The 27,148-nt window shown below is 58.7% G+C and overlaps 1 protein-coding gene across 1 annotated transcript in view; it reads left to right on the top strand.

Annotated features, from left to right (window-relative positions):
- Positions 1–27,148, top strand: part of Atoh8 (atonal bHLH transcription factor 8) — a gene marked incomplete in the record, with an annotated part of 27,968 nt that extends 820 nt beyond the window's left edge. The window contains 3 exon segments of the mRNA XM_013514738.1: positions 1–344; positions 7,768–7,959; positions 26,155–27,148. Coding sequence (XP_013370192.1) covers positions 1–344; positions 7,768–7,959; positions 26,155–26,160 — 542 coding nt within the window.

Below are 27,148 nucleotides of genomic sequence, written 5' to 3'. Positions count from 1 at the left end.
CGCAGCCTTTTCGCGAGCCGGGCGTGCGTCCCCGCATCTTGCTGTGCGCACCGCCCGCGCGCCCCACGCTGCCCGCGCCGCCCGCACCCGCTGCGTCCGCTGAGTCCTCTGGGCGCCCCTCGCCCCCCACGCGCCCGGGGGAAAGTTCCTACTCGTCAATTTCACACGTAATTTACAATAACCACCCGGATTCTTCGGCGTCGCCTAGGAGACGGCAGGGCGAAGCGGCAGCCGCTTCTTCGGAGATCAAAGCCCTGCAGCAGACCCGGAGGCTCCTGGCGAATGCCCGGGAGCGGACGCGCGTGCACACCATCAGCGCGGCCTTCGAGGCGCTCAGGAAGCAGGTACCACTGGAGTCTCCGCACCGTGGCGAAGTGGATGGGTGGGTGCGGGGCCAGGGGCCGTAGGCCCGGTTAGGGGACGTTTCAGCGGCTAGCTGTGAGCCCCAGGTCCAACTTGGCGCCCGGAGGAGTATGGGCAATCAGCGCTGCGGCGCATCTTGGTTTGTTAAGTGTGGTGAGGGTTGGAGATCTCTGGCCCCGGCCCACCCCAGCAGCTTGCCCCCAGGGAACCCGGTGTGCGCGCCTGACTTCAGCCCTCATCATTCACTTTTATGGCAGCGAGGATTTGTCTCCCGGAATTCCTTGGACGCGGTGGGGAACGGGAGCGGAGAGGCGGAACGTGGGAATCTGTCTCGGGCAGGGGGGAGGGGAGGACGACCCTTCTCCTCTGGGCATTTGGAGTGGTTGGGGTCTTGGCCCTCTGTTGGTGGCGGCGAGGAGAGCACTGTGGAGGTGCGGACCTGTGGTTGCTGGAGATTAAGGGACAGTCAGGAGCCAGTCAGCGTGCCTCTGGGCTCCTGGCCAAGCCTGCGCCCCCTCCCCAAGGGCAGCTTCTGCAGTTGGCTGGTGGGAGCTCCCAGGAGATCCCTTCTGCTGCCCTCCTCCCTGGTAAAGTAGGAGCTCTGCAAGGACCTGGCTGCTGCTGGTAGGGGTTTCCTTCCTGGGATCTTCAGAGCTAGTTTGGGGTGATTGGGGGCTTCTCATTCTAGGGCTGGTGGCCTGTTGGGTGGTGGACGAATACTTCACTCAGGAATTACTGCTCACAAAGAGGACAGTTTGCAATTTCACTTTAGACAAGCTGGGCACTGCCCTGGGTTCTAAGCTTCTCATTTGCTTAGAATGATTGGAAATCTAGAAGGGGGGTAGTAAATCTTCCACCCAAATCGTGGGGAGGGCTGGGATGGGTGTGATGGCTGATGAGTGAAGTTTTTTGCTTGCTGTGCAGCTGACTTGTTTTGGAAAGTTACTCACCCTCTCTGGGCTTTAGCCAACCACAACACATTTCAGAAAACAGAATCTTCTTTTTAGAATGCACTCTCTTCTTCCACCTGGGGGCAAGGAAGGGCAGCAGTGCTTGTGGGCATCTGGGCAAAGGACTTTGACTATCTGGGGGAAAAGGGCCCTATAGCTTCTGAGCCAAAGTGCCTTTCTTGAGTTTGAGAGAGCTCTGTGGTGAGTGAGATGGAGTGGGAGTCAGGTGGCTGTCACAGACCAGGCTAGGCCGCACCAGCTGGGACCCTGGGCAGGGGGCCCACTGGAGCCATCAGTCCCACCCTGGACTGGCAGCTCTGTGCCTGAATGCCTGGGTGGGGGTGGCAGCTTGTGAGGCGCCCTGCAGTCTGGTCCACAGGACTGGGATGACAGGAGGGCACCTGCTCACCTGGCGCCTGGGAAAGCCCCTCGAGTAGGAGGCCCCATGACCACAGCCTCCCAGCTGGTGAGAAGTGGGCAGGGTTGGCAGCTGGGTCCTTGGATGGCCAGAGCGGCGTCCTTTCTGCACTCCAGCTCGCTGCCTCCTTTGGTGCTGTGAGAGAGCGCACTGATGCTTTCCGAGTGTCTGCCACATGTCGCTGTTTTTCCTGTGGCTCTTGCTTCTCTCAACAGTAAATTCTTCTGGATCTCAGCAACATCCTGTTAGGACTGGATGAACTTATTTTGTAGAATGCAAAACTGGGGCCCAGAGAAGGAAGGGACTTGTCCAAGATGATCCAGTAGCTTAGGGACGATGGCAGTGTTTTCTAGAATGCGCCCTCTGAGCAGATGCTTCCCGTACTGGCACCTGAGTCAGTGTCCTGGGTGCTCTCCCACCCTGAGCTGCGGTGTTCGGAGTAACCCAGGCTGGGTGCTGCCCTCTGCAGACTCTGAGAGGAGACTCTTAGTCCTGGTCTCCTTTGCCCTGCACGCAGAGTTGTCTGTAAAAGGGTCAAATTCGGTGTGCTAGCAGGAGCAAGCCCGGGCCCTCTCAGGGAGAGTGTGTGCACCTACGTGCGGCTACACCCACCTGGGTGCACGCATAGGTCTTGCAGCCTTGTGTCTCGACTCGTGACCTCCTGGGCTCCGTGCTGTGCACCATGTCATCCTCCGGGTTCCAGTGTGCTGGTGCCTCTGTGGGCTGCTGGCTGCGTGCCGCTGTCCCACAGAGCTGGGTTGGATCAGGGTTAGGGAGTCGCTCCAGTGCCCTGGCTCTCAGCAGCTGCGCTCCTGAAGCCGTCTGGAACATGGGTGCTGTCCCCTTGCAGGAGTACATGGAGCCTGCCAGGCTCCTGTTTTGTCAGATCCACTATGGGAGGACCGGGAGGGAGCAGCGGCCTGCCGTGTGGCTGCAGGTGGGGGAGAGGCATCTGGGCTGGGGTGGAGTGTGCGGGGCAGGTGGTCAGGCCGCAGCACATGCCACCGGCCCAGCTGCACCAGAACTCTCCCCGCCGCCTCATGTGAAGGCCATGTGTGCACAGCTGGGCTGGCCCTGCGGGGCTCGCCTCCCCCAGCCAGGTGGGAGGGGTCCAGGGGAAGGCTCGCCTTGCTGGGATGGGGGGAGAGCCCAATCTGGGTGGCTTTGGGCTCCTGCAAGACCTCATGGCTCCTCAGCTGTGCCCAGCTTGAGCATCTGGCCTACCATGGATTTCCCATGGCCCCAGAGCCACTCGGTGGTGATGGAGGATGTGCAGTAGATATGGCAATGAAGACCTCAGGGGCTGTCTCACCCACAAAGTCGGCCCAAGTCGGTTCCTCTGACGTCACTGGACTCCGCCAGAGGGTCCATGCCCAGAGGACTCGGCACTTCCAGAGTGGACAGGGATGGTGGCCCCAGCTCAGGACCTTCCTTGCTTCCACATCCCCTGGGGTAAAAGACGGACACAGGGGACCCACAGCATTCTGTGCACATCGCCTGAGGCCATGGGGGACAGACCTGCTTGCTCTGGGGACTCCACACAGGTAGGAGAGGAGAGGGTGACAGAGGGCTGTCCTCTGCCCCCCTGTCACAGTCACCAGGGTGGCTGCCTGGTGAGCCTCACTGCACGGTCACTTCCTGGGGCCTGTTTTGTGTATCTGTATGATTGCCTTTCCATTTTACCATAGAGGACACTTAGAGGGTCCACAAATTGCTCAAGGTTACAGAGTGACCAGGACCTGTTTGCAGGCCTGTCTGGCCCTGGGCCATGGCTCTTAACCGTGGAGACCCAGGCTAGTGCCTGGGTCTTGTGGCTTTGTGGCAGTGTGGGAGGTTGGGGTTTGAAATAGACCTTGACAAGGACCCTGAACAGCTCCGGTAGAGTGGTTTTGCCCCGGGAATCCTGCACTCAGGGACACTCACAAGACGACCAGAGAACAGTTTCAGACAGAATCTCGTGCTCTTGGAGCCCTGTGGGCCCAGGAATCTTGGTGGGCTTCCAGGAGGGCATCTGGGGTGGCACTGATGAGCAGGCCGGGTTGGCACAGAAAGGAGAGGTTTTTGAGGCTTCTCGCATTCTCTGGTAGGTTCTGGACTTTGTTTCTTGATGGTACTCTCCCCTGTTGCCCACTGCAGTGCCATTTGGAGGCAGGAGTTGTTCTGCTGCCCATTTTATTGGTGAGGAAACTGAGGTCTTGTACAGTTAGGGTCCTGCCTAGGGTCAGGAGAATGGCCAGCGGTACGGCCAGACCCTCATGCTGCCAGGCCAGCATTATGCCTGCTTTTTCCTGCTTGCTGAAGCCAGTTGAGGGGGTAGTGTAGAATAGAGTCTTGGGGACACATGGGACCTTCTGAAAAGGCCCGGACCTGCTCCTTTGCACTTTAAACATCCTGTGGGATGAGCTCGAGCATATCCTGCAGGTTGTGGGTTGGCCGTGAAAGCCAGGTGGTCCTGCCTCCTCCTTGGGCCAGTGTCCTCTGACTGCGGTAGGGTGACCACTGAGGGGTCCTCTGCAGGCCCAGAACACTCCAGCCCCAGCTCCGATGGTGGGCTGCCTACCACCCCGCTTTAGGCTACAGTGGAGTCCCCAGGAAGTTTCTGCTGCTGAATGGAAAGAGCCCTGCTAAGCCACAAGGTCAAAACCAGCTGAGACCAGGGAGCTGTCACATGCCTGGGGGGGGTCACCAGATTCTTCGTAGAGCGGAAGTGATCATTTCTATCTCAGCTGGCTGCTTATAGGGTGAATATCAACAGTGTGTTTGAGACAGCACCCTCTGCCTGGGCTTCGTACAAGGGCACTGGACTCACAGTCGGGGGCACCTCTGCTTCTTGGACTCTGGCCGCTCGGCACAGTCCCTGCAGCTCGGTGAGGTACACAGGCATTGTTGTCCCCTCTCTGCTAGGGGAGGAAACCAAGGCTCAGAGAGGTGAAGGCCTACGTCTCAAACCCCAGTCCTGGGAAGTGCCTGGGATTCAGAGCAGCCCTTTCTGCCTCCCCTCACCTTCCAGAGGCAGAAGGAGTCACTGACCCTTGTGTTGCAGGGCAGTCCCCACAGGGGGCCTCTGAGCTGGGCTGTCGGGAGCTGGGGGGCTGCGTTTGGGGGCACAGGCACCAGGAGGATCTGGAGGCCCAGCTGAGCTGAGGAGCAAGCCCCTGGGGACAGGGAGGGAGAGATGAACTGCCCAAAAGGTGCCCAGTTGTCCCCAAATGTGGGAGTGGGAGCCAGAGAGCCCTGTGGCTCGTACCTTCCCTGTGTGCTGGTCAGAGGAGCTTCTGGCTGCAGGCAGGTCTCGGTAGAGTGATCCAGGGCCCGATGTGTCACCTGTTTCCTCCTGTGCAGATGGGACATTCATCTTTATCTAGGGGAGGTTTTAAGTGGGATAACAACACCTGTGAGTAGATGCCGCGGTGCCAGAGAGACAGGAGCTCAATCGACACTTTTTTCTGGTTAGATCTGGAGCTTGGCAGAAGCATCGGGACAGAGTGACAAATCTGGGACAGAACTGGCCTGGGACTTGGCATGAGGCTCCTGGGTCAGCCTTGGCCTCCCTTGTTGCTCTGCATTCGGGCAGTGACCCGGGGTCACACACACACAGCTCCCGAGATCCCTGCTCCCTCCTGGAGCCCAACTGTTCCGGCCCCGGGTGCACAGGGCTGGCTGTTCAAGGGAGACCCCCAAAGTGACCTCTGGGTGACAACAGCGCTGTGTGGTGCCCAGTCCCCACCCCCACCCCCAAAGGCAGGCGTTACCACCCCTGGGTGAGGTGCAGGCAGAGGTGCTGGGCGGGCCCTGGAGACCCCTTCCCTGCTCCAGGACTGCCAGATCTTGTTTATTTGTTCAGGCTGATAAAGCAGAGTTTTCTGGACTCTGGCTAGGAACAGGCAAAGCGTGCTGTTCTGCCAGATTTTCTTGGATGGTTTTGGAGATGCTGCCAGGCCCGGGAAGGGGGCTGCAGGGGCCTTGGCTCTCTCTCTGTCGCTTCCCACCCTACCCTGTGTTTCCCAGTCTCAGAGCCCCCACCTGGTGAGCAGGGGCGGGCACCGTGCCTGGCTGCAGATCTCCTCCTTCCCACCCCTCTCTGGAGCCCCTCTTCTGCCACACCCCCCATCACCATTTTGCTGGTTTCTACAGCCATGCCCTTCTATGCAATAGCATGAAGAAACTGAGGCTCAGCGAGGCTTGGTCACTTGCCCAGGGTCTTACAGCTTGGCTGAGCTAGAGCCAGGGGTTGGACCCGGGCGACAGAAAGGCATGTGTGCTTTGGCTCTGTGTCCTCAGAGAATGAGAGATTTTTGAACTTGGTTCAAAACATCCCGGAGTCACCTGGTGACTGTTGAGAGAGATGATCCATGTGTTCACCGGTTTCCTCACCCAACCTGTCCTCTCCAGGGCCTGCTGTGCCGGGCTTCCCCCAAGCTCACAGGGACCTGGTCAGCAAGGGAGCCCCAGGAACAGGGAGTTAAGGACAGAGGGTGCCTTTAGAGTTCCGTGAAGGGCAGGCCAGCCTCTTGGTGTAGGGCAGGCGTGGGCAGGTCAGCAAAAACTGCACAGAGTGAGGTGGAAAGTGGGGTCAGAGTGAGTGATGCCGTGAGGGTCCCCAATCTGAGGTGACAGTCTTGCCCATGCGTAATCCATAGGCCGCAGAACAGAGATGTTCATCACTGGGATTCTGGGCCAGGAATTCTTCAAAGACCTAAGCTTTGGTTCCTACAGGGTGTTGTAGGACCCCATACACTAGAGTGTTGAGAAGCCACCTCTCCAATCAACCTGCTCCCCTGTGGTCACCACCAAGAATGTCTCCAGGCATTGAGCAGTGTCCCTTAGAGGGAAAATCTTCCCTGGTTGGGAGCCACTGGCCTTGAAGAGAGGTTGGAGTATGCGGTGCTCCCTGAACACTCGTGCGGATGTGCTGTGTGGTCCTTACTCAGCGGGTATGATTTGGTCATGGATATAGGGGCTGCATATAGATCCCAAGAGCCCCAACAGGGGAAACTGGTGTCAGACGCTATGAAGCGGGAGCATGTTGGACACTGAGGTGAACAGCACTTCATAGGGACAGGAAGTCTGTGGGTTAGCTCTGGTCAGAGGGGTTTTGCGATGTTTCGGCGTTCCAGCCCCACGCCATGTTCAAGTGTGCTGCAGTCTTCCTGACTCTCCGTGCTGCAGCACATGTGTTGGTGGAGAGTTCAGAAGTGAGAGGCTCCATCTCTCCCTGGGTAAATCCTTGGTAGCTAGTAGCTAGTCGGTGCTGAATGACAGACAAGTGGGTCGAGTGTGGCTGGGTCTGTTGGTATTTATTACGCACCTGCATATCCCATACCTGGCAGTACTCTGCGTCCAGGGTGTGTATAGAAAAAGAGAAGAAGTCATCACATCTTTTTTGTTTTTCTGGCTGAGTAGAGCCCTACTCCTCTGGCTGTCTCCAGGGACCTCTCTCTGTTATGACTTTATGATTTTGTGCTCATGTTTAAGTTCTTTGAAGGCAGGAGTCAGCTTTTTCATTTTGAACTGAAGATTTTTTTTTTTGGTTTGGTTTTTCTCCGGTACTGGGAACCGAACTCACGGCCTTGCGCTTGCCAGGCAGGCGCTTTGCTGCTGAGCTAAATCCCCAGCCCCAGCTTTTTCATTTTGGATCCCTAAGTGCTCAGCAAAATAAATGTCACTGAAAGAATGAATGGAACATTAGAGCTAAAAAATAATCTGTTCCCTCAGAGAGACGCCTTCTTAGAGAGGCAAGCAGACAGAGCTCTGTCAGGGTGGAAACTGACAGGGCTACACTTCGGGTTGACTCTCAGGTTGAGCTGAGCCTCCCTGTCTTCTCCTGCACAGTGGGAACATGGACACGTCCCCAAGTGTGAGGATGAGCTGAGATGTGTGTGTGAACTGCAGGTGCTTAGCACAGATCATAAAATCAGGGCCCAGGGCCCAGATACACCTCAGGCAGGTACCTCAGGCCGGGGTAGGTGGGTGGGGTACATGCTCAGTGCAGAGGCCCCTGCAGCCCCTCTGACTCTGTCTCCCCACCACCCCCAGGTGCCGTGCTACTCATATGGGCAGAAGCTGTCCAAACTGGCCATCCTGAGGATCGCCTGTAACTACATCCTGTCCCTGGCACGGCTGGCTGACCTCGACTACAGTGCCGACCACAGCAACCTCAGCTTCTCCGAATGTGTCCAGCGCTGCACCCGCACCCTGCAGGCCGAGGGACGTGCCAAGAAGCGCAAGGTACAGGCCAGTGCTCGGGCAGCTGCCCCCGGGAGTACACGGGAGGCGGGAATGGAAATTTAGGGACATACCACATGTGCTCAGGACTTCACAGAGCCACAGAGATCCGTGTGTTGGAATTTTCTGGGGGTCCCCAGCTTCAGGGATCCTCAAAGCCCTGGGATCCTGGGTGGGACGCTGCCCCAGGAATGGAGTTGCTGGGTGACTGGGCGGTGACCGGTGTCTCTGGGGCTCCTCATCACTTAGAAGAGGAGGATTTTTTTTTTTTTAATCCCAGAAGCACTTTCTGGCTGAATGTGCTCTGGTGCTGAGTGCCCTGCATGGTCCCTGACAGGTGTTGTATGTGGGTGAGAGTCCCCTGAGCAGGGTGACAGCCCAGGAGAAACCTCCACAGAGTCTGAGGACTTGATTAGGCCTGCAGGTTATATGAGTGCATTAATTTGCGTGCTAGTCATCGATTCATTCACTCATTCTAGAGAGATTTACGGAGCCCGGCTGTCAGCTGAGCAACCTGGGCAGGGGTATAAAGATGGCAGCTATGTGGTCCTGGTCCCCATGCAGCGCACCGGATGGTCAGAAAGACCCTTCCACGAGTGGATAGGGGGGCTGCCCTTGTGGCTTGTCCTGGGGTGGGGGAAGGCCAGCTAGAGGAGGTAGAGAGTAACTCTCCTGCCCAAGGGAGTTCCAGACGGCATCTTAGTGGAAAGTGGTGTTTGAGCCGGAACAAGCAGAACAACTCGGAGGCCACCGGCAGACAAAGCAGAGAACAGCATCTGAGGCAGAGGGAATGGCCTGTACAAAGCCTGATGTGTTTGAGGAAGTCGTTGCAGGAGGACAGGGATTGCTCACAGTCACCATTTGCTAGATGACAACGCTTTGGGCATCTCCGGTCTGGATCTCTGGTCCCAGGTGACCGGAGGGAGAAAGGCAGAGAACAGGACTGCTGTGTGTCTGCATCTCTGTGGAGATGCCCTGCAGCCCTGGGCACCCAGCTTTTGGGGCCTCTGCCCTCCTCCATCCAGTCCTTCCTGGCCTGCCCCTCCCCCAGGTCCCTCTGTGGATCCCCAGGCTTCTGGGCCCCCAGTCGGCTTGGCCCTGCATGGACTGCACGGGCAACTGCTTCTGTGGTAATTGCACGCTGCATTCCTGGGGGTGATTTCACATGGACCAATTAGAAGAAATCCTCATCAAGTGGGTGAAAGAGGAAGCGCAGGGCGGCTTTCCTCCTGGAGAGCGACGCGGGTAAACGAAGGGCAAGATTGATGGCTCCCTGCTGTGCTCCATGACAAAGGAGGTTTGTAAACTCTCCATGAACTCCTTGGCATCCAGCCGCCCGGGCAGCAGGGGCAGGCGCACTGCGTCCTCTCCCTGCCACCCCCGCCCACCCACCAAAGGTTGCAGGTGCCGCCCCTCCCGCCGCTGGTGCTTGATTGGAGCTGACAGCCTCCTAGACAAAGGAGAGGCAGGATGCCAGGCCTGCCAGGCTGGAGGTGAGGGAGGAAGTGAGGATGCCCCGCAGAGCTATGCTTTGGCTTCCTCTGAAATCTTAGAGATGCTGAGTTGTGCAGATGGGGTGGCGGCGGTGGCGGCGGCAGGTGGTGGGTAAGGTACCCATGGGAGCGTCTGGGCAGGTGTCTGGCAGGAAGGGGGCACCCACGGTGCCCTTGGCCTCCTGCTGCCTCCTGCCCTGAGGGGAGTGAGCCTCTAATGTTTGCGCCCTGAACTTGAACTGCCTTCCAGGGGGCTTTTGCCTAGAGATGGGAATCCAGGAGGAAATGTCTCTTCCCCTCGCCCTCCCACCCCTCCCCTGCCCACCGCAGCCTGGTGTGGGAACCGGAGATGGGCCAGGTCTGAGGGTCTTTCCTGTCTCCCGGCCCTGTCTTCCAGTGTAGGCTGTGAGGTCACTGAGCAGGGACTGTGGGAAGTGGGGTCCCTCTGTCTTTGCCCTGAGGACCCCCCTTCTCTCATGGACTTTAAATCATACCCACAGTGACACATTTTTCCTGTGAAAAAGCTCAGGATACCCGGATGTCCCTGGGTCTCCCCTCAGAAACCAGTGTTTGTAATGCAAAACTCCCAGGCCCCCTGCCCGGTTCAGGAGCTTTGCAGTGGACAACCACTCCTTCCCGCTCTGGGCGTCCCTTGGAACCTTTGGCCCCTGTCACCCATCTTCTGGGCTCCTGAATTCCTCCCTCCCTCCCTGGTCTGTCGCAGTCTGGCTTGGCTGCCCCCCTTGTCCCTTCGTTGGGGCACCAATGTGAAGCTAGTCGGGGAGGCAGGAGCGTCAGATGTTCTGCCTGGGAGCTGGGCAGCCAGGAGCCCTCGGGAAGGTGTTCCCTGCCTGCTGGGCCGGGAGAGCTGCCCTGCCCTTCTTTCCAGGGCATGTGGATGTCTGCAGTGTAGATTCCTCCTGGTTGTTGAATTGCAGCTCGAACCTCACTGGCTCTTTTGATCTCCCTTGTGGTCTCTCATCCGGGGCCCTTGAGGCCCACCCCTGCTTACCGAGGTTCTGTCGGAGGAGCCCACATGTATTTCCGCGGGACAGTAGATGGCACCTGGGTGGTGACAGGTAGAAGCAACTGGGGTCATGCTCCGCCCGCCGTACTCAGCTCTGCCACACACAGCCTGGCCCAGGAGGGGTCAGGGCTAGAGCGGGGGTCTGAAGGTCTCCTCAGCACAGTCCTTCCCTCCCTCCCCTTTCCCGCTTGCTCTCTCCTTCTCTCCTCTCCGTCCCTCCCTTCTGTGCCAGCTATAAAGTACCCTGTTGGTGCCAGACACAGTGCAGGTACAAAGCCGTTTACCCCATGACTGCTGCCGCCCAGCAGCAACTACACACTGTGGTCTAGACGAGAGCCTTTGGAACCAGAAGCACCAGGGTGAAGAACAGCAGCGGCAAACTTCAGGAAGCCGTGGACGGGTGGGGTCTGGGTGGGTGGAGGGTGGGGGGGCCCTGTGCTCAGCTGGGGTACGGTGGGGGCCTGGGAGAGGCTGGACCTCTGACAGGGTCTGCTCTGCCCTTGCTGGTTCTGGAGGAGAACAGGCACTGCGCTGCCACCCTGCCCTTGCCACTGGCATCCCCTTCAAGAAGGTCCAGGGACCGGGTGCTTGGGCCCAGCTTGGCTCTCAAGTGCGTTCGTCCAGGTCTCTTCCTCTTACAAAGCTCCTCCTGCCAGCTCGGGGACCTGCCTGAGGACCTCACTAATCCTTACCTCTGGAAGGCCTCACCTCCAAACACCATTCACATGTTTATTGGGGGATTAAGTTTCCAACCCTTGAACTGGGGGCGCCCTCCACAGCTCAGCTGCGTTTCACTGCCCCCCCCCCAAGCCTTCATTGAAGAAGTAGCTCTGGTGTCAGGGACAGGCCACCAGGCAGGGCTGCAGAAGGCTGGGGCAAAGGTCGGGGCTGTCAGGCTGTGGACAGATGGCTGCTCTGGCCGCTGTGCTGCCAATGGCCGTCCCCAGAGTGACTGATGGCAGACAGTGTCCCGCTCAGGACTCCTGCCTTAGAGAGGCTGGGCCACCCGCCTGCAGGACCGCTCCTGGAGTGGCTGAGCTCGGTGTCTGAGGAGCTGCCCTGTCCCTCCAGGTCTGTGTTAAGCACAGGACGGAAATGGACTTGGTTTCTTCCTGGGCCCCAGCTGCACTCTTCTGCCCATCTCAGCCTTCCCGGCTGTGGGGAAGAACCCCAGCCTCGACCAGAAGTCCTCTCTTCTGCGCCCACAGGACAGTGAGTCTGGAAGTCCTGGCAGTGCAGAGGCCCGTGCCCCAGGCTGCCCGGCAGAGAGACCAGGTGGGGAGCGCAAGGCTCTGGAGACGAAGCAGCTAAGCCCCTGGTGCTGGGCACATTTCTGCTGCTCCGGTTTTTAAAGCAGCAACTCCTGGCTCTGAGGATGGCCCCTGAGGATGAGGGAGGCAGGAAGGGAGAGGAGAAGGAGAGGGAGAAAGAGGTGGGGAAGAGAGGAGGACGATGGAGGAGAGGGTCAATCTGTACTTCCATACCTGGGCTCCAAGGACCCTGCCAGGCCCACAGCCTCTGGGACCCTCTTCCAGCGATCTCTAGCCATGGAGTAACAATAGCTACTACCGAAGTTGGTGCTGTCCTGAGAGCCTTGCTTGTGAATGGCCATGAAGTCCCAGCCCTTGAGTTGCTCACAGGTCCCAGGGTTGGGGACGGGACCGACAGCGATGCACTGAGCGTGGGCTGTACCCGGGAACTGGCCAGCAAGCGGGGCCCCGGCCAGGTGATGTTGAGCAGGTGCAGCTCTGTGGCCTCTATCTTCCCTCCGTTCCCCGCTGCTTTCTGGAGAGGGGCTGCTTTGTGTGGTGACGGCAGGTCCGAGGTGGCTGGCTCCTCTGCAAGAATGCCTTGGGTACAGGCTCTTGTAGCTTTAGGGCTGGGACAGGCTAAGGTGGTGAATTGGTTTGGGGTGGGTGGTTTTAGGTTGGTGTGGGCTGGGGGTGCCCGAGGGACCCCTTGCTGTATAGATAGCTGAGCCTGGGCAGGACTCGGGAGCACCTGCCCCTTCTCTTGCCCCAGAGCCCCTGGCGAGGCAGAACCCTGCCCTGGCTGTGTGGCCCCCTGGGGCATCCACCAAAGGTACCAGGGGTCTCCCCTTGGCCTTTCTGTCTGCCTCAGCAGCCGGCCTGTGCTGTGTCCCTTCTGTGCACCGAGGTCATTCCACACGGATGTGAAGGCTGTTCAGAGGCCATTGGAAATTCACCTGATGTCCCCAGAGCCTGGATCACATGCCAGGTGCTGGCCAGGCATTTCCCAACGTGTCACCTCCCTGGCCCCTGCCACCAGCCCTCCCCGAGCGCAGATGATGAACCGAGTCTGCGAGCTGAGGAACTTGCCCCGGGTCACTCCGTCAGCCAGGTGCCCGTCCTGCCACTCTGCTGCCTCCCACATGGAAGCAGAGTGGGCGGGCGTGGCCTGTACTTCCAGTCCTGCGGGCCCATGATTGTGTTAAATACCATTTGCTCTCAAAGCCCTCGGCGTCGGCTGTGCTGGGCAAAGGAGGGGTGGGTGGGAAACCACCATCAAATTCCCTTCTAGTCATAAAAATGGATGCAATTTATTTTTTCTGGCATTCCAATTACACAGACGTTTGTCGCCAGCTGTTTGTTCTAACGCGGAGTGTTCTCAGCTGCCGTCCGTCCTCTCACATTTGACACGTTGGGCTGTAAGTCTGGCAGGGCCGGGCTGGGGGAGTCGTTAGCTGGGGAGCCTCCCAGGTGAGCCGAACGTGCCTCGCTGGTCCCTGGGTGGTCTGCGGTGCGTGGGGTGCTGCCGCCCTGGTTCCCCACAGACCCCCTCTTGACCCTTTTTCCAACATGCTGGGTTTGAATGAAAACTCTGGGTCTTGGACACAGTGAGAAAGACCCAACCGCTTGTGCTCAGGACGGGGGAGCCCCTCTGCTGTCCCACCAACCACCTTGGGGATGCAGAGTCCCCCACAGTTCTACCTTGAGGCAGGATTCCCCTCTGGAAGCCCCTGCAGGGGCTCAGTGGCATTGGATCAAGGACACTGGAGGAGGGTTCTGTGTAGGGTGAGGGTTACCTTTAGAGACCGCTGTAGCTCTTTTCATCTTCCTGGAGTGTTGCTACTTAAGACACATAAACTTACCCTAGGGAGGCCTGCTGCAAAACTGGGAAGTAGACAAGATGTAGAGCTTTGGGATTAGAGGCCTGCATGTGAATCTCGGCACTCGTATTGCTTGCTGTGTGATGCTGGGTATGTGACTAAACTTCTCTGATCCCCAGTCCTCACGCCTGTAAAGTGAGAGCACACACACTCACCTTGCCCCCTTGCCAAAAGCATTAAACAAGATCCCAGAAAGAAAGGGCTGGCGTGTTTTCAGTGAGTGCCAGAAAGGAAACCTCATGAATATGCAGCTCATCAGTTGATGGGGAGCCCCGGGAAGGAAGATCTTACATAAGGGCAGTTCCCCGGGCAGGCGAAGGGCTGATCAGCAAAGGGCAAGTGAGGACCAATAGCTCCCAGCGGGGGACTCTTCCGTCTCTGGCCCTGCACCCTCAAAGTGGAATCACTGAGCCGCCAGTCCTGAAATCCCCGGCCCAAAGGGCACGGATTCGGGCCAAGAAGGGGTGTAAAATCTGGCTGTCCACTGAGGTGACCAAGCAGACTGCTGGCGACAGACGCTTAGCCGTATGCTGAGTACCCCCAGCGCCCCACCGCTCCCGTACATTATCTCTGCCCTGTGCACTACCCCCACAAGTTAGGACGCCCCTCCCCATTGCACAGAAGGGAAACTGAGGCCACGAGACGGGTGGTACTGACCCACGGCCGTGTGGCTGGGAAACAGCAGAGCTCGGTTTTGATCCTGTTTGCCTCTTTGGTTCCGAACTCTGAGCTCTCTGGCTTTTAAGCCCTGTCCCTGCCCGGAGCTTGTCTGCTGCCCAGCACGGTGGCCTGTGCCCGCCCTGGAGGTCCCAGCCCATCCTCTGTCCCCTGCCTGCCCCCCGCAGCAGCTCTTATGTAAGCAGCTCCATTTAGCTGCAGGGAGCCAATGGCCCGCGGGTGGTGGTGCTCGTAGTGGCGAGGGGTGGGGGGTGGGGTGTCATTAGCCCCAAGCACCCTCCAGGCCTGCACCGCCCGGCGAGGCCTGACACCGGGTTAAGTCGCCTGGCGGCCTCAGGCTGCAGCTGGGAGCTCGCCTGGTTCCCATTCGGGCGCTGTGGTTTTGATTAGCTGCTCTTCGAGGCGGGCCTGCTGGCCCGGCCCTGGGAGCTCCGCGGGAACAGCGGGTCCCCGCCTGCCGCCAGCCCCCCCCTCCTGGCAGCCCCAGACTCCAGATGTTCCGAGCGCTTGCTGGGAAGGCCTGCTGGCGCCACGGAGGGCAGAGGGCAGGGAAAGCACGCGAGCTGGAAGCCCGGGCGCTCCGTCACCGCAGGCCTTGGCAGCCCGCCCGGCCCTCGCTGGCACATTCCCCAGCTCTCCCCTAGCCATCTGTTCCCAAAAAGCCCTTTCAGAGCCTCATCATCACTCAGGATACAACAGCGCGAGCAGCTGGCTTGGAGGCAGCAGGGAAAACCGTGCAAAAGGTTCTTTGTGGGGAGGAAGCTCGCTTATGAATAACAGGGCTGGACGCAGTAAAAGTTGGCGGCTGGAATTCTTGTTTCTCAGGCGCCGCTGTTTTCTCTCGACTTTTTATCTCTGGTTTTTATTTTTTCCCCTTGTTTGCCTTTAATGTTTCTTCCTCCTTTTGCACCAGGTGTGGCTTCTTGCCCCTCCCGGGTGCCTGAAGGCCACCTAATTAGCTCTTCCCCTGGGATGCTGCTGATATATTTTTTTTCCTCAGAGCTGTTAACACTAGAGATGATTGGAAGTGACTGTTTTCCTCCAGCCTGGGCTGGAGAGGCCAGGGAGCAAGAAGATGCCTGGGAGGACTTGGGGTGGCCAGGGCCCCCATCCTCCCAGGCTGAGGTTCTAACCAAGCCATGTGGCTGTAGAAAGTCATCCCGCCCGTCTAACCCTGTAGAACTGTCTAACCCTAAGCCCTGTGGCTGTAGCAAGTCACCCCGACTAACCCTGAGCTTGCTGAGGGACCATGGTCCCTGTGGAGGGAGGGTGCACAGCAGAGACCCCCACTGGCTCATCGCAGAGCCCCGCAGGGGGGCTTTGGAACCCATAAACACCCGGTGCCTGGGCCTGCAGCTGATTGCTGCATGACATGCATCCTTTTTTAAGAACCGGCTGCCGCCACTGCTGCCAGAGGCTTCTGGGAGATGTCTGCCTGGAATCTGGGCACCTCCTGGGAGCAGTCACCCGGTGGCCTGTCCCAGCCATGGGGTCCCGGGGCAGGGCCGGCAGCTGGGAGGCCGGCCCTGGGGACGAAAGGCGAGAAGGGCAGGTCCTGGCCGCCTCCTGCTCTGCTCTGGAGGCAGGGAAGGGGTGCTGTCGGTGTCACATGGCGATGCTAGGGTGCAGTGGGGACACGGCAGGCACAGGGGACTGGGGCTTCCCTTTTGTTTGCTCAGTTCCCTGTCCCTCTTTGCTACTGGCTGCTTCCCTACTGTCCCGGCAGCCCCCACCCCAGTAGGAAACCGGGCTGCTGTGGATGGCCGGCTCTTCCCGGTCCTGGGGCTTTGGAGGGCGCTTTGCATTTTCTGTGCATCAGGCCCCCACCTCATTCCTCCTGACCCCCAGCCTGTGTCCCTCCCAGGCCCTGCTGGAGAGACAGCGGCTCTGGTTGGACCACATACTGATGTTTATCAGGACTTCAGGGCCATCCGTCTTCATCTCACTGCCTGAAGGGCTCAGCCTGGGCTGTGGGACCCTCCTTCCCTCGGGGCTGCCACGGCCACTGCCTGAGTCTTGACTCTGGCGCCTGGCTCAGTGGTGTTTCCAGGGCCATGAGGCTGAGTGGCCTTGGTCAAATGTCCTGGGGCCTGTTTGCCTGCCCCCTAGGGATCAAGGGCTCAAAGATGTGAGATTGTTTTGTGACCTCTGGCCTCTTCCATGTCCGCTTCTCCCGCTGAGGAGTTGGCCTTCTTCGTGGGGCTGAAGGTGAGGAACACCGGGGACAGCTGCTGCCCCAGGGCCCCTGGGGTTTCTGGAGGACGGTGGTGTGCGCGGGGGGAGGGGGTGGGGGCGGAGCCCTGTGCCCCTGGACAGCACCAGGCCCGGGCGGCGGGGGTGGTGGTGGTGGTGGGCCACAGGCACTGTGCCCGCCTATCATAGCACAGGTCCTCCCCTGAGTCTTCTGCAGGAGTCGCAAACCTAAAGCCCTGCCTCCCTCGAGGTCCGCCAAGCAGAGAACGGTTCCCCCCTTTAGACCTTGCTGCTATCTGCCCAGAATGCGAGGCCACCTGGGGCGTGGCCCAGGTGCCCATCTGCTCCTGGCCCTGTCAGGCCACCAGCACTCTCCCAGCAGCTGTGCTGAGAGCAGGTCTGACTGCCCTGCAGCCCTGCCCGCACCCCTCAGGGGCTCCCCACAGCCAGGGGACGGGGCCTGACCCCACAGGACACCTGACCATCCCCTAGGTGACCTGGCCCCGCCGGCCCCCCCACCCCCCGTGTCCCAGTTTACACGCAGGCTGCGAGGGCTCCTTGCCTGATGGGGCTATTTTGGGCCCATGTGCTCATGCCAGCGCCTGCCTGGAATGCCCTCTGCCTGTCTGCGCCTTCCTCCGTCCTGGAAGGCTCTACTCCTCCTAGAAGCCCTCCCTGACCCTCGCACGGCTCCCTCCTCCTGCGCCATAGTCCGGGCACGCCAGCCTCGAGCACTGGGACACGTGTGGCCCGGTCCAGGAGAGTGTCTCACAAAACCCCTAAAGTGTGATGTTCTGTGCCGTACCTCATGACGTCCACGAGTGATACACGAGCGTTCGCTTCTCTTCATTACATTTTCCTATTAGGTGAGAGTTCCCTATGGTGGGTTCCGTGGCACTGCATGATGGGAAATCCCCTGCGCTCCCTGCTGCACAGTGTGGGTTGGTGTCTGTGCCTCTGGAGAGACTGTGAGCCCCTGCGAGCTCTTGTTCCCGGTCCCAGTCTGCCCAGCTGGGCTGAAGGCAAGGGCTGCAGGGAGCCATTAACTCGAGACTTCAGGACACAGCCAGAAAGATGTCCCCAGATCCCCCCCAGCACATACCCTTGCTCCCTTGAATTAGCAAGAAAGGCTTTGCATTTCAGATAACAGAAGCCGCTCAAGCAGCAGCTGAAATTAACGAGGCCCCTGAAGGGAGGCAGCTGCTCCCTGAGCTCCAAGGTGCCAGGCTTCTTTTACTGTCTTCCTCTTGACTCCACAGTGGCTGCTGCAGCACCAACATTTCATCCTCCTGCTGCATCCAAAGTCAGGGAAGGAGCCATGCCAGGAACAGCATTCATCTCACCAGAACAGTCAGTCCTACCCAGATATCCCTACCTTCCCTGAATAGGGAATGCTCCCCTTTGAAACTGGGAAAAACATCAGGTGTGTCATCTGAGAGGGCCATGAGTAGGCAGCCCCGTAGCTCATCCCTGGATGGCTGACTCTGGTTTGTGACAGGTGGTTTTCTTGCCAGGGACTATCCAGTGTCAGAACCTTCACCTCGGTGTTAGAACCCACTTCCACAGGCTCACTCAGTCCTCACCGTGGCCGCACTGAGCAGGTGTAACGGACCTTGTCTTCACCCGGTGACCTTGAGGCTCGTGGGACCTGGTGCCCTGGTTGCTGGTGACCTCGTGGCGCTGCACATTGCTGCACAGGGCTGTTTTCTTGAACCCTACAACTTCCCGGGTTCCCCGTCATTTGCCGTGGGCCTGAGGCACAGTCACCTGGGGTTACACAACTGCCCAGGGCTGGGTGGGGCCCAGCGGGCTCATCCACCAGGCCACCAAAGCCTTCCGTCTTCTCCCTGCCCCGGTGAGGCTGTGAGCTGCAGGGGCCACCTGGGGCGCAGGGCTACAGAGGCTGCTCTGCCTCCTGCGGCCCCTCCCAAGGTGCAGACTTGGCTGCCCAAGGTGAGGGTCTCCAGACACCCTTGTGGGGACGGGTTATGTCAGCTGAGAATCCTGCACAGCCAGGTTTCTGGGGGATATGATTGGTCCATGAGGAAGGTGGGCAGAGGGATACAGTGTCCCCTCCCTGCCTGGTCAGTTAGAGAATCGCTACCACAGATGGGGCTGCCCACGGAGGACTTGACTGTACTTGGCAGTGGCCTCTGCTGCTGGCCTTGGCCCCCGGGGTGGCTATCCGCAGAGCGTGGCCTGCTGCCCCCACCCACCCCCACACTGTGAGTTTTCACTTGTCCTGTCTGTGGGCACATGAAGTCACCCCATAGGGCCCCCACATTTATTTCTGAATGTCTCCTTTTAGGGGTCACGCTGTGTTGGCCGTCCGTGCCCTAGGTGCTGGGGTCACTTTAAAGAACAAAAGCAAGAGACCCCACCCATCGAGACTCAGGACCGAGCATCCAGAGCAGACCCAGGGGGCTTGAGAGCGCCACACTGTGCGCTGCTGCGGGCCGTCTGACACGCTAGGCTCTCAGGTGTCTGGGATCGGACCTGCTGGAGCGAGGCCAGCGCAGGAGCAGGTGCAGGGACAGCACCCCAGTCACAGCCAGTGACTTCATCGCAGGGGCGAAGAGCAATGCAGTAAAAAGCGAAGCCAGAGGCTCCAAAGAGCCAAGGGGCAGGGATGTTCAGTGGCTGAGCAAAGCCTCCACATGTGCAGGGACCTCGGAGTCCTGATGGTTATAGACTTGACCTGCAGGGTCGAGAGGAAGCTGATTCCACCCAGTGATGGCTGCCTGGGGATGCAGGGAAGTGCACTGCGGCGACTGGGAAAGGGCCGTCCCGCTGTGCGGGCACAGAAGCCAGGGGCTGCCTCCTTGGGAAGTTTACTTTGGGCCGGGCTCCTTCTCCCAGGAGGTGGGCACTGGCAGCGCTGCCTTTTTTTTTTTTTTTTTTTTGGTTTTTCTCTGGTACCGGGGACCGAACTCACGACCTTGCGCTTGCCAGGCAGGCGCTTTGCCACTGAGCTAAATCCCCAGCCCCAGCGCTGCCTTCTTGCCTGCTGTGTCCCTGCAGGATCCCCGGAGCAGGGCATGGCCTCACCAGTTGGCACTGTTCGCCCAGGGCTGGAGGGATGGAAGCACAGGCCCGTGAGGGGTTCCGGTGCCTCCCACGAACATGGACTGGGCCGCGCCTCTGGCTCCTCCCGAGGGAGGCCCTGGCCGTCTGACCCGGAGTCGCAGCTCCTGGAGGGCATGCGAAGGGGTCGGGGACAGGCACGTGCACGGGTGCTAGGAAATGTAGCTTCTAAGTGCGGAGAGCCGGGCTTTGCAGCTAATTTGTTCTTCCACCTCCTGGAAAGCCTGCTTCTATGGCCACACTGAGGCACAGAGAAGTAACTTGCTCGCGGTCACACAGCTGGTAGAATGGGGACACCAGAGTGCAGAGGAAGGTGGTCTCCTGCCACAGCTGGCTCATTGAACCCCTGAGCTGTATTGCCTGCCTGGGGTGTGCTATGCGTGTGTGTGCGTGTATGCGTGGAAAAGACCCTTTTATCTGTCTGGGCCTCCCCTTCATGTAGCTGGAAGCTACTTTTGTGGCGTCACTGATGGGACAGGGTGACTGGAGCCCTGGATCCCACAGGGGTCAGGGTCTAGCGAGGGGCGGGGCTTAGGGACGAGAGGAAGAGACCAGGCGAGGGAGGTGTGTTCTTGAATTAAAACCACATTCACCTGGAACTCACGTTGTTTTGGCTGAAGTTGCTTGATTATTTTTCAGCGGGGCGCGGGGCTCGTGGCCTCTCCGTGTTGCCCCATCGGCACCTCCACTGGGACCGCAGTCCTTTTGCAAAGGCTCACCGGCTGGTGCTGGCACGCATTGGCTTGCCTGGTGCCGCTCTTGACACCCGGGTTGGGGCTGTGTGTACCTGGGCAGGGGGCGGGCTCTTTGAGGGCAGGAGTCAGGGCCCCTCCGTCGGCCCAGCTCTGCTCCCCTCCAGCCCAGGTGTTGCCCTCCACTATGGGCAAAGCTCTCAGGCCCTCAGAGCGCCCGGAGTCTAGGAAGGCGTTGTTCAGCTGAGCAGTCGGGCTGGGCAGCCTCACCGATGGCCCGTGGATGGGAGGCCTGGCTCTGGCCAGCTGGACCCTCACAGCGCCCGGACCAGGAGAGATGGGAAGCCTGATGGACGTGGAGGGACAAACAGAGAAAGAGGCCAAGAAAGGGTTAGCGCGGGGTCACACAGCGGAGCGCTCACGGCCTGCAGCCCGGGAAGGTGCTGGCACGGGCGGCAGCCCCTGTGGGCCGGCGGGCTCCTTGGAGGCTGTGCTTCTGGCTCTGGGTGAGCCGGGGCCCCCACTGCCCACCCCCGCCCCTCAGGCTGCAGGTGCCCAAGGTCAGGATTTGCTTAGAGCCAAGCAGGGAGCAGCTAGGCCGAGGGCTTGGGGTCCGGCAGGCCCTGTTTACCAGGAAACAGGTCCCCGGGGGTCAGCGGGTCACCTTGCTCAGCTGCGACCTTGCCTCATAGCCTCAGCCGGTGAGCTGACCACTCAGCCCTCCGTTTCCCCTCCTGAAAAGTGGATGCTGTGACCGGCACCTTGGGGTGTGACGAGCTGCCGGGCAGGTCGCCAGCCTTAGGAAACGGAAGCGCTGAGCACTGGTGCACTCACTCCTGTTCCAGGCGCTGGGAGCTCCGGCAGCGTCCCCCTCTGGGGGGACAGCCTTGAGGACAGAGGACAGGGCAGTGGTCAGCCTGGCCAGCCACCCAGCTTTTCCCTCGGGTTGGAGACTGCGCTGCTCTCGGGCAGGGCCTCGATCCCAGTGCTGGTGACCCAGCCACCTCCTAGCAGCAGCTCACTAAACCGCAGTTGAGTGGATGAGTTGTCCCCAGGCAGTCTCACGGCTCACAGAGCCCCTGGCCGGGACACTGAGACTCTCAGGATCTTTGCGGACCCTCCCAGCCCAGACACAGTGTGATCCTTGACTCACACTACATCCCCGCCCTCGGCCAACAGCAGCCAACTCCAGCTGCTCATAAATTCTCTGCCTGTCACCCTGGCGTCCAGGCCAGGAGGGGCGGGGGCCCTGGGGACCGGCGGGTCCATACCTGCTTCAGGCACCCTGGGAAATGACGAGGCAGAGGCCCAGGCTGAACAGCCTGCTAGGCCGGCCTTCAGAGGAGATGTGAGCGCAGGGGCCGCGGGTTGGAGCGTAAGGAAGCAGAGGCCCGCAGAGGATGCGGTGTGCACAGCTCAGTCTGCGGCTGGGAAGCGTGGTGTGGGAACGTGAAGCATAGGAACAGAACCTGCGGCGGCCGTCACCCCATTATTGGGGTCTTCTCCCGGTGTCTGTATTTTCTATAATTAAGATACTACAGCTCTGTTAAAACATGGTTTTTAGTGTATTCACAGACAGGTGCAGCCATCACCAGTTTTAGAGCGTTTTCCCTCGGTTAGAACCTACACTACCCTAGGGCCTGTGTGTGCCTTAGCTATCACTCCTGCGCTCCAGTCTTAGGCCCACTGATGGGTCTGTCCCTGTAGACTTCCCAGTCCCACACATTCACGTCAGTGGCACCCTGTGCCGTGTGGTTTGTTGCCACTGGCTGCTTTCGCATGGCACATTGCTTATAAGGTTCAGCCACACTGTATCATAAATATCTATACTTAATTCCTTTTCATGCCCAAGTAATGCTCCGCTGCATAGCTATACCACAGTTTGTTTATCCATTCCTCAGCTGATGGACCCTGTGTAATTTTTAAAGTTGTGTTTAAAAAACTGGGTGTGGTGGTACACGCCTGTAATCCCAGCATTCAGGAGGTTGAGGCAAGAGGATTGCTGTGAGTTTAAGGCCAGCTACAAAGTGAGTTCAAGGCCAGCCTGAACTGCATGGTGAAACCCAGTCTCAAAAAGACAAAAAAAAAAAAAAAATTGTGTTTATTTTTTAAAAAGAATTGATTGAAAGCAAACTGGTCAAGATGACAGCTGGTTCAAAGTGACTGTTGGTGGTTACTTGTCTTGAGACTTTTCAGCCTGTGATGTCACCGTGTTTTCAGACAGGTTTCAAGCCCACTGGCTTTTTTTCCCCCTGCATGTATCCAAGTTGCTTAAATATAGCACATAATTTGAAAATAGTAAAAATAAAATAGTTGAATAGGTAAAGGAGACATTATAGACTGACAATAAATTTAAAAGGTAAAATTATTTATGCAGCAGGCAAAATAGGTTCTTAGTTTTGTTTTCTATTTTTGTTTTTTTGAGGCAAGGTCTCACTTTTTGTAATGCAGGTAGGCCTTGAACTCATTAAGTAGCTAAGAGTGGCCTCGAACTCACAGAAATCCTCCTGCCTCAGCCTCCTGAGTGTTGGGATTACAGGCTTGTGCCACCACGCTTGACAAAATAGTGTTTTAAATGTCCCCATAGTGGTAGAATTACCCTGCAGGACTCAGAAGTGATTAAGAGAGGAGAACAATGCACTTAAGGCCAGAGACAAACAGCTTACGGGGATGATTAGAAAGAAACTGCAAGTGAACAAAAGCAAAACAATCAGGATTGTTCCAGCGTTCACAACAATTACTCCAAGCTCCCCCAAGGGACAGATACATTTACAGAAATGCTCAGTGTTTCATTGGAAACAGGAAGACTCCCGTGGTATATCAAAGCTACAGTAAATTAAATGGCTGTTCCTGGAAAGAATTCTCTTGCTCAACAAGTAGTATCTTTCGGGGTGCACCTGTGGGTCAGGAGCCGCGCTGGGTACTAAAGGGGTTCTGGCAGTGATCAGGATGGTCCACCTGCCCCTAGCATTCCCATCCAAACGATGGACAGATGAGAGGTGGGGCTTCTGATCGCGACAGCCCCTCCGCTTGGCCACACTGATGGAATCTCCTCTCCAGGACCCGGCATGTCAGAATTACTCATCCATCTCATCTAAATAGTCTTCTAAGTTTATTTCAGCTGCAGCAGAGCCTGCTGTTAAAGGGAAACCTCCAACGTGAGCTTGCGCCGGAGGGGACCCAGGGATGTACACCAGGGGAGTAGGCCGTCCCCAGAGGCTTGGCTGCGTACCACCCGGAGGCCTCTCCAGCCGTGCCCCGCCCAGCCATGGTGCTGGATGTTGTCTTTCCACGAGAGGGGGTCTGCGGTGCGGCTGTCACTGTGAGGGGTGCTTACTCTCCCCCGTATTTGCAGCCACACATAGGCACTGGCTGGGTGGTCAGCCACAGCTGCGCAGTCCAGGGGAGAAGTCCCCCCCAAGGCTGGACCAGGCTGCTCGCAGATGCTCGGAGGGGGGCCAGTCGGTGCAGGGAAGAGTGGACTCCTTGCAAGTAGCCTCATGGTGCTGGTGGGCTCCTAGGGGCAGGGTCTGAGTGAGTTTCTACCCACAGTGCAACTGCAGCGGCTTGGTCAAAGATGTTGGGAAAACACCGAGTAAGTAAAGCCGAGTGACTTTCTTTCCTGCAGGACTTTGCAGAGCCTTTAATATACTGCTCTCCATAATGACTTCCCAAGCTGGGGCCAGTGTCTGTGGTGTTGCCCCAACTCCCAGGATACCTCAGCTGGCTAAGGTTCTACACAACGCTCAGGGAATGCTGACTCACTGAGTCGCCCCTCGATGTGCAAGTGAGGGACTGAGTGCACAGAGAGGTACAGGAAGTTACCCAAGGCCACACAGCTGGTCAATGCAGAGAAGGTCCTGGTCGCAGTGTTCGCCATACCTCTGTTGATGTGAGGCTTCCTCAAATAGACGATGCATGTGCCGGATTTCTGGGCTGGTGGCTGGCGGGAACGAGGTCCAGCGTAGACATCCAGGGAAAGGGATTGAAGGTCGGCCTCCGTGGGAGGAGCCTGTCTCCTGACTCTTGGGTGGCAGCTGTGGCTTCAGAGGGTCTGAGAGCCCACAGAGGACTTGTGGCCCAGCTCGGGCCTGGGCTGCCTGGCTGGGAGGGTGGCTCCAGGCCCAGAGCCCGGTGGGGCCGCCCGGGCAGCCAGCGCCGGGAAGGCGCGGGCCGTAAATCACCAGCGGACCACAGACCCAGTGCCATCCCCATGGGTTTCCTTTCCGCTTCTTAATCCTCCGCCTCAGACTCAGTAACAGAAAGCAGATTCCTGCTGGGGCCAGCCCTGCACAGTGGGCTGGGAGAGGGGAGCCTGGGAGTTACCACATCAAGATCCTGCCGGGCCCTCACTTTTCCTTTCTTCCCCGCGTAGCCGCTGTTAGCTGGAGGGCTGGCCTCCCTCTGGCGCAGCGCCCTCACCCCCCTGGGTCCCCACTTCCAGCCTGGCCCCAGCCTCTCCTCCTGCAGTCGAGCACAGCTTGGCTGTGGCCCCAGCAGCCGCCCTGCCCCGCGAGGCTACCAGGGCTGTGGTGAGTGGCCCTCCAGCCCCGTGGTTTGGCTGCCTCAAGCCTCTCCAGGCCTCAACTCAGCTGGGGCTGCCTCGGCGTGGGAGGATAAACACTGCGGATCTGGATTCAAATCCTGGTGCCGCCAACTGCCCACACTTCCTTCTCAGAGCTGCGATTGCTCACCCCGGTGGAACACAAGAAAGCTCCCTGGCACGTGGAGGGGCTGACAGATGCTCTGCTTTGACAATGCGAACTTAGCTGCTTGTTGCAAGAATTGAGGGACGCCGGGCGTGGTGGTGCCCTCATGCAATCTCCAGATTTGGGAATCTGAAGCAGGAGGATTGCTGAGAGTTGGAGGCCAGTATGGGCTACATAGTGAGTTCAAGGCCAGCCTGAACTACAAAGTGAGAGACACCCTCAGGGCTTGAGAACAGCGCCAGTTCAGCTGCCAGAGGGAAAATCCACAGGTCAGGGCTTCGGGGATGTGAAGTCAGTCTAACCCAGTGGTTTGGGGTAGAACCCGGGTGAGCTCTCTGGATTCTCAGGGTGTCCCAGGTTTCTTGGTGGAGGGAACAGAGTAGGACTCTGGGTGCCCCTCTGCCTGTGCCCTCCTGATGCTTCAGTAGACACAGTCATGCTTATCTGTTTTGGGGTGAAGTTCACGTGGGTGAACTTCATTTGCTCAAAAGAAAGTTTGAAAAGTATTGATCTCTTTCATCAGTGCCCTTTTACAGATGAGGAGACTGAGGCCCAGAGAAGTTAAGTGATTTGTGTCAGGTCACCCAGCTGGCAGGTGGTGCCTTCAACCAGAATGGGCCTCGTTTGTTTTGTTGATGAGACAGGGTCTCACTATGTAGTGCAGGCTGGCTTTGAACTCACTATGTAACTCAGGCTGGCTTCTAACTCTCAGTGATCCTCCTGCCTCAGCCTCTCAAGTGCTGTGATTATAGGCATATGGCACTACACCCGGCAAGGGCAGGCTTTGTGACTCCTGGCACAGTGCTCTTTCTGAACAGTGTGGGAGACAGAGGAGCCATGGGCAGCCATTGCAGCAGGGGCTGTCACCCCGCAGAGGAGCCCCACCAGCCTGGCGATGTGTCCCTGCAGACCATGGTATCCCCTGAACTGGGACTCTGGGACTCTGGCTTCCACCCAAACTGACAAAGCAGCAGGAGTTCTGAAGGGCAGACGCGGAGAGGAAGGGACCACACGGAGGGTCCAGACCTTGGTGCAGACCCCTTCAGGGTGCTGCCAGCTGCCCAGGCCAGCTGGAGATAAAAGTCCCTCTCAGGGCAGCTGGGAGGACTAAGTAGGAGGGAGCTCTGTGGGTGCCAGCTGCTGCCCTTGGGGTGAGTAGGGGCAGCTTCTCATTGTTGGTCGTTTCTTTCAGGAGTGAGTGACCGTGGGCCAGACCGAGGACGCTGCAGTAGCCTCTGTCCCGCCAGGCCGGAGGACGAAGGGAGTGTGCCATGTCAGCCCCAGTCTCCATCTCCTCCAAGATGCCACCAGCCTTCTACCCTCCACGCCATCAGGCTGGCAGGGGCAGGAGCAGGCTGGCCTCCGTCACCTCCTGTCCTCCTCCACTTGTGGTGTGGTCGTTCCGCACTTTGCCCACTGCCTGGTCGGGAGAGACCTCGGTCTTCCTCTTGCTCGGCCTCAGGTCCTGAGGCTGCAGAAATTCATTGCCAAAGATTCACCAGAGACACTGAACAAGATGGGGGACGAAACCTGCCGGCGATAAGCCGTGGCTGTGTGACTCTGTCCCTCCTGTCGCCCGAGTCCTATCTCAAGCCAAAGATGAAACAGCAATTCTAGGAACTCCTGGAAGGCATGGGCCTTTGGTGACCGTGGGAAGCATGTGACCCTCTGAACTGTTGCTCTGTCCACACTGGCTCCTGAGCTGGCCGCGTGCAAGTTAAACCTTCTGGGGGTACTGGGAGGATGGAGAGGCGGGCCTGAGATCCCTGTGCCCTTCTTTTTCTTCCACCAGCTGCCCAGGCCTCGGACCCCGATTCTCAGTGTTCCCTGGGGCCAGACTCCTTCTGAGGGCCTGAGCAGCGTGAGAAGCGAGTGGGGTCAAGGGTGCAAGCAGTAGTACCCCACCCTCCACCCAGACACTTGCCCCAGGTCTTTGCTCCCCCAGCCAGTGGTCCCCCTCAGGCTGGGAAAGCACGATGGCACCCCGTGGGAAGGCAGTGATCTGTCACAGGTGGGCAGGAGGGCAGAGGGAGGAAGGGACCAGGGGAGCGGGTCAGGATGTGGGGTGGGGGGTACATTCAAAGCCAGGGCCTGCTCTTTCCTTGTGCTCGAAAGGCCAAAGCTGTTCACATCTGTGCGCAACCATCTGCTTCAAATTGAAGTAAAAGCCCCGTCATATAAAGAAA

The sequence above is a fragment of the Chinchilla lanigera genome, unplaced genomic scaffold (genome assembly GCF_000276665.1).
Source record: "Chinchilla lanigera isolate Chin_1 unplaced genomic scaffold, ChiLan1.0 scaffold00023, whole genome shotgun sequence".
Taxonomy (NCBI): Eukaryota; Metazoa; Chordata; class Mammalia; order Rodentia; family Chinchillidae; genus Chinchilla; species Chinchilla lanigera.
Note: the sequence above shows the minus strand (reverse complement) of the source record. Positions and strands in the feature narration are given on the sequence as shown.